Genomic DNA, 6,861 nt, shown 5'->3' with positions numbered 1-6,861 from the left:
CACCTGTCTGTGGTGCAGAAACACCTGTCTGTGTGTCACAGACACCTGTCTGTGGTGCAAACACCGGTCTGTGTGTCACAGACACCTGTTTGTGGTGCAGAAACACCTGTTTGTGGGGATGCTGAGACTCCTGTCTGAGGTGCAGAAACACCTGTCTGTGGTGCAGAAACACCTGTCTGTGTGTCACAGACACCTGTCTGTGGTGCAGAAACACCTGTCTGTGGTGCAGAAACACCTGTCTGTGTGTCACAGACACCTGTCTGTGGTGCAGAAACACCTGTCTGTGGTGCAAACACCGGTCTGTGTGTCACAGACACCTGTTTGTGGTGCAGAAACACCTGTTTGTGGGGATGCTGAGACTCCTGTCTGAGGTMCAGCAGCATAGGCTGTTGTTCTGCGTTTCTGTGTATTATTTGTGGTTTTTGTAGTCGTGGCTTTGTGTCAAGTTGTACAGATTGTCTGTACATTAGACAGGTTTCTCCCGTTTTGCATACAGATGTAGGACTGTCTTATAGATTTTTTTTTATTTTAAACTTATTATGTTCAGAGCTGGCAGCCTCTCCCTCCCTGCTCTCCGCTGCGGACTCCGCAGTCAGCAGCATTACCCCCCCGGCATCTCCGTGTCCAGCAGGTCTGTTCTCTCCCAATTGAAGGCCTAGGTGTAAAATGCACGGCCCGCCACTGAGTTTAGGGGTCTTCAAATAGTGATCTACTGTCTGGATCTGGACCCAAATCAGTTGATAAATTTCAACAAGATTAAATATTTTTTCTTGAGCAGTTTCAGACACAGGCTTTCCAGCATTTATGGTAACTGTCATTGTTCTTGTCCATGGACTAATGACTGTACATGCTGACAGTGGTTTCTTTCCCTCTGAAGAGTGGTCAGAGSTTCAAAACCAGGGATGGAGTCAAGACCGGTTTTTCCGAGACCAAGAACAAGACCAAGATTGACCCGGGGTGGCGGTAGGTTGGCGGTTCGATCCCCTGTTCCAGCTGTCTCAYTCTGRGTGTCCTTGGGTAAGATACTTCATCTGCCTTGCCTACTGATGGTGGTCAGATGGTCCAGTAGCACCAGTGCATGGTAGCCCCTCCTCAGGTTCCCAAACCACATCAAATGGCTCCTCTTGATGTGCAGGAGCAGTGGCTCTACTCTGAGTCTCTCCCGGAAAACTGAACTCTCTCTCTAGGAGAAAGTCCAACTACCCTGCAGAGAAAACTCATTCCAACTGCTTGCATCCACGTTCTTGTTATGTTGGTCACTACCTGAAGTTCGTGACCATAGCTGACAGTATGTGTGAGTGTAGCAAGAAAACAACAAAAAATACTTTTGTCTGACATGGCCCATACATCTAATTCAGTAATTCAATGCAGAAAACATGTAGGGGCTCACTCCGAACATGGAGACACCCATCTCTTAAACCAACTTGGCACAGGTACCCAACATATAATGCTCCTTTTCCACTAGTGCCTCTACAGCACGGTTCGGCTTGGCTCTTCATGGTTCCAATGTGTTTCCATTATCCAGGATTCGTGGAACCGGACACCTTTTTAGTACTTTGTTGTGGTTCCAAGTGTACTGTGCTGGCCTGAAAACTTGACATCCGGACACTGTCTATCACTGATTGGTTAMGGGGTGGAGTCACTGGTTGCATCCGATAAACAAATTGTTCAGTAAAAAAAAGTCATGCCACTGAAATTATATTACAACTTGTAAAGATTCATGGGGACCAAAACTATACTAGTTGTTATGAATTCAGCAAAGAAACCAAAGTTAAACTGAATGTTTTCAAATCTACAGCTGCGTGCTGAAGTTATTTTTCTGTGATGACAGCACTGTGGGATTTATTTTGCAAATTTAACATACACCTTGTCATATTGCATCATCTGTCAATAACAAAAGTCAAGTCATTGACTCACAAAACAGAAGGCCGTTGTGCTTACTGTATGAGAGGCTTGCAGCAGAGTATCAGGGCATCATACAGCAGGCACACTCCGAACACGGTGATACCCGTCTCTTTAACCAACATGGCACAGGTTCCCAACAACAAACTGATAAACAGAGATGCTGTGGAGGGAAGGAGGTCCTCAGAAAAACATGTTCCCACACTCCTGAGAAACAACAGAGAATTATATTCAGTTCAAGTATTAGATAGGTAATATAGCTCAATATAGCACAATAATTCTAGGAAATTTGATGGAATAAAAATTTTCCACGATCCAATCATTAGGGCCCAAGAAGTGTGAAACAGTTGAAGGCCCTATTGTTTTTGACCTGATTATTATTATTATTTTTTTTAATTATTATTTTTATTTTTTCTTCTGCCAACAGGAGGCTTTTTTCATCATGTTCTAGTGGGCTGAGCATTATGAAACTTGGCAGTTATATAGAACTAGGCATTGTTTATAATTTTGCCAACTCTGTTTAAGTTTTAGAAATGGTATAAATGGTATTCTGTCCRCTAAATGCTGAGGACAGTGCGTATCTGAATTGCACAGTCCCGGTTAGCACCGACGCCTCACAGCAATAAGATCCTGGGTTCGATCCCCAGTTCAGACCTGGGGTCTTTCTGCGTGGAGTTTGCATGTTCTCCTCGTGCTAGCATGGGTTCTGGTTTCCCCCACCCCAAAAATATATACAATAGGTTGCCTCCAGGCTTCACTTGAAAAAGAGATCTGTGATCGCAACTGGATTTGCCTGGATAAATAACGGTAAATAAAAAATGTTAAAGGTGTCATGATCCTTGGTTTTTGTTCAGTGTTTTTTGGTTCATTTTGTTAGAGTTTTTTCATGGTGCTTTATTGTTTGGTTCTTGTGTTTTATTTTCCTCATTTCTTGTTTAGCTTCCTGTTTCATATTGTCCTCAGTCAGCTTCCCAATATTTTTCCATTCTGCCACCCACACCTGCKCATTGTTCTTTGATTATCTTCTACCTAGTTTTTTATATTCTGCATCTTGCCACCACTTCTTTAGCAGATTAACATATAGTCATGTTCTGGTTCTTCTTGTTCATGGCTCTGGTCTTGGTCCCACCATTTGTTGCCACTCATACATACCTGTCATAAATGTTTGCTTCCACATCAGTCTTTTTGCTTGTGTTATTAATAGAAGCTCTCTTTAAAATTACCTTTAAGCTCCTCTTGTCTGCCTACATTCTGGGTTCAATCCTACCTCCAATTGTGGTAAAAAGGTGTGGCTAACTCTCGGCCCTGATTTCAAACCTAAGCTAACAGGTTTACTTTGTTTTGAATAATACTGAGTCCACAAAGCATCCAGTTTTAGGTTTGCACATTATCGTGAAGCAGCAGAGTCAAGTGTCTTTGGCTGTTAAACCAGGTCACTTAAAGACTGGATTGAAAGAGGATCTGCTCCAAACAATCTCTGTGAGACTTGGATTAAAGCATGTCACATATTTTATCAAAATCTGAAGACACTGTGCCCCCTTGGGGAAAACACAAAATAATAGGCTGCTTTAAGATGTTATAACAATAATATTTGTGAATATTTATTTTTATAAACATTTACAAGTATACTGAAACGCCAGATGCACTGTATTTAGTTTTATTTGGTGGCAAATGCAACCTGATTTCTTACAAAGAATTTCCGGTCACACTGATAAGACAAACCCCAGAGAAAATAAAATAAAATGTTGTATTTATAGTTTGTTATTAGGGCTGTGTATTGGCAATAATTTGGCGATACGATACATATCATGACAGAGGGGTCACGATACGATATATCTCGAAATATTGCGATACTATAAGCAAGGCGATATATTGCGATGTTTTTTGTCCAAAAATTCTATTAAATAAAAACTTCTTACAGGGAAAAAAAATGAAAAACCAAAATTCATTCTAATATTACATAGACATTCTTTTGATACATTTAGCTGTGTTCTGCTTTGTATGTGTTTTATTTTATTTGTTTCATATTTCTTATTTCATCCATGTTTTCAATTATTAGACTAAATTTGATAATAAATAGTTTGAAAATATATTTTTTGCAGCTTTTAGTTTTTAACATTAACTAGCAATAAGGTCACCCAACACTTAACAATAGCCTCTACCTCAAGAGGTAGATTAGCCAAATGGCTGGCTCACTGCTGCCAACTAGTGGTCAGAGGCTGAACTACAACATAAAAATGAAAGGCTGGCAGGAAAGTTTACATTTTAAAACTTAATAAAAAATCGATACAGGGCTTTACAATATCGATACAGTATCTGGAAATGAAATATCGCGATATTTCAGTGCATCAAAATTTTCTTACACCCCTATTTGTTATGCTGTCAGACATAGAGAAACATTTTTGGAAATTGTTCCGGCGTGTGAACCTTATATAAAAATATTAAACCGTTGCAAACAAGAATTGTCTTACCTAACATAAGAGAGAAATGTCAGCAAAAAAAGCAAACAGGCCAAAACATCAGCTCTTCCCACAATGCCGGATACCTGAAACACACACATACACACAGTTTGAAGCATTGACTTATGGGCCAGACACACACTCACACACGCTCACACATGACAAAATATAAAAGGCTGGAGAAATACTAATAAAATATAGGGGATGAAAAAGGAAGTAGAGAAAAWGTGGAGTCAATATCTCAGTATTGCCATGGGTCATTGAAGCCTGTGGTGGCAGTGATATCAGTGTCATTTAAACCAATCAGACCAAAGAAATTCAAGATTCAAATGTGAGGCTGTCTGACATGAAACTTGGATATGATGCAGGAGGACAATAATTCTAAACACAGCAGGTAAGCTACAACAGAATGTGACAAAAAAATAATTACGGTACTGAGCTACAGTCCAAGTCCAGAACTAAACCTGACAGAATGATATAAGGAAAGCTGTATACTTAAAGAAACATAACGAGAGGACCACACACACAAAATAAAAATGAGCTAGTAATGTGATTAATATTTTAAGTTATTCTGAAAAGGCCACAGTGGTTAGTCCTAAAAAAAAACCTCTGAGGAAGCGGATTCTTGCCCCAGTTGTGTCTACATACATTATGGTACGTTCACACCGAACGCGTTTTGAGCGGCAGGAGCGGCCAATTCACATACAAAGTCTATGTGGACGCGCCTCTAGGGGTCGTGCGTCGCGTCACGTACGTTTTGGGCGACGCGCAAAGAAGGCGAAAGGGGCGCAGAGCATTTTCCGCGCATGCGGTGCTGCGGAAGCAGCCGCCACCAGAGCCGCCGCCAGAGCGAAATATCTGAACTTTTCGCCGCTCGACGCGTCTCCCACTAAAAACCGAAACAGACGGACTGGAGATCTTTACCTGAAATCGACTGTGTGCATTTGGATTTTCTAGCAGGATATATCAGCACCGATGTGGATCAGCTGCTCAGGACAAAAAAATAAAAAAAGTATGTCAGCTGGCAGCTTCTGGAGTGACGAAARTAACCGAACAAATCGCCTCTAAATCYTCTGGTGAGTMAATTATCTGCTGTGCTCAACGTTCGCTTGCTTTTTAGRAAATAAATCAAAGCCATTTTCTTCGATTWTATCTTTATTCACCCGCCGAGGACACGCTCCTCCCACACCGCGCCAGCCGCTGCTGCTGCTTGTTCTGGTCTGAACACTAGTGCGTTCTCCGGTCTGAACATAGTGTGTCCAACGAGAGGCGTTTTGTGCTTTTTGGACGCTTAAAACGCGTTCGGTGTGAACATAGTGATGACATTTTGTAACTGATTAACTGAATATTAGATTCAGTTTTGTATTTTATACTTTCTGATCATTACTTCTTCAAGGCCATAACAGAATAAGAGTTGGTGTGTTATCATGTGTTCTTTCTCTTAGCCTAAACAAAACTGAGTGACGTTCTGATGTTTGACGTAAAAGGTAACACCTCTGGGGTGTAACCAGGAAGAGATGAACATTATAAGCTCATTTCATTATTATAGTAGAGAGGAAGTTGTCAGGGTGTTAGAGTCTCTGCTTCTGAGCAGAGTTGTGTTGCTGTGTTTGGGTTTTCCTGATATCAGTCCAAGACTGAGGCCTGTGTGCTGAGTGCTGTATGAACCTGATCGGAGTCAGAAGATTGAAAATAAAGTTTTAATGAAGAAATCCAACTGAATCCTGTTTATTCGGACATACCATTTTGAACAACGCATATTTTTCCAACAATAGCATTAGGCCTGGGCAATAAACTGAAAAATAACTGATACCGACATTTATGACGATAACTGACATCATTTTGCCCATGTCGGTATTTAAAAAATGAGGAAAAGAGAAACCTGTTTGTTTTCTGCTGCGGTCTCGTTAAAGCCACCCAGTCTGAAACAGGTTTAAACAGACGCTGCTTTTAACAAATCAAATGAAAGCCACAGCTTTATCCAATCAGAGCAGAGCAGGGCGGAGCTTTCTGATGTCGGAGCAGCAGTCTGCAGGATAAACACCGGTCAGCCTGCAGCTCCTGTCCTGAGTGAGCAAACCCCAGTCCCCGTCCTCCACACTTTGCTCCCGAGCTACCCGAGACATTGGTATCTAAAATCTAACGGACTATAAATTCATGTGTTCAGAGCATCGTTATCTAACAGATTATGTCCAACTTTGCTCGCGTGACCAAACTCCTCTCCTCGACAGCGCTGTTACGGGAGCGCGCTGAGGTGCACACAGGCTGAACCACTGTTTCAGCTCTTCTAATGAAATAACATTAACTCTAACAGATGAACTTTTGTTTGTCCCGTATTATAGAAAAGACAAGTCTCCGCTTAGTGTCCCCCCACCCCCAGCTATGTCATATTTGTAAATTTCAATCTTCACAATATACAGTAACTTGCTTATATTTAGAACCACACTGTGACTGAACTGCTCTGTGATTCGATAAATGATCAAATATGAAGAATAAATAG

The 6,861-nt window shown here is 41.3% G+C and overlaps 1 protein-coding gene across 1 annotated transcript in view; it reads right to left on the bottom strand.

Annotated features, from left to right (window-relative positions):
- The window catches only part of tmtc1 (transmembrane O-mannosyltransferase targeting cadherins 1), a gene marked incomplete in the record, with an annotated part of 71,980 nt that overhangs the window by 51,201 nt on the left and 13,918 nt on the right, over positions 1 to 6,861 (bottom strand). The window contains 2 exon segments of the mRNA XM_014018069.1: positions 1,942 to 2,109; positions 4,374 to 4,447. Of these exon segments, the coding sequence (XP_013873523.1) occupies positions 1,942 to 2,109; positions 4,374 to 4,447 (242 nt within the window).

Source organism: Austrofundulus limnaeus, unplaced genomic scaffold (assembly GCF_001266775.1).
Source record: "Austrofundulus limnaeus strain Quisiro unplaced genomic scaffold, Austrofundulus_limnaeus-1.0 Scaffold182, whole genome shotgun sequence".
In the NCBI taxonomy this organism is placed as follows: Eukaryota; Metazoa; Chordata; class Actinopteri; order Cyprinodontiformes; family Rivulidae; genus Austrofundulus; species Austrofundulus limnaeus.
This window is presented reverse-complemented; position numbering and strand designations above follow the sequence as displayed.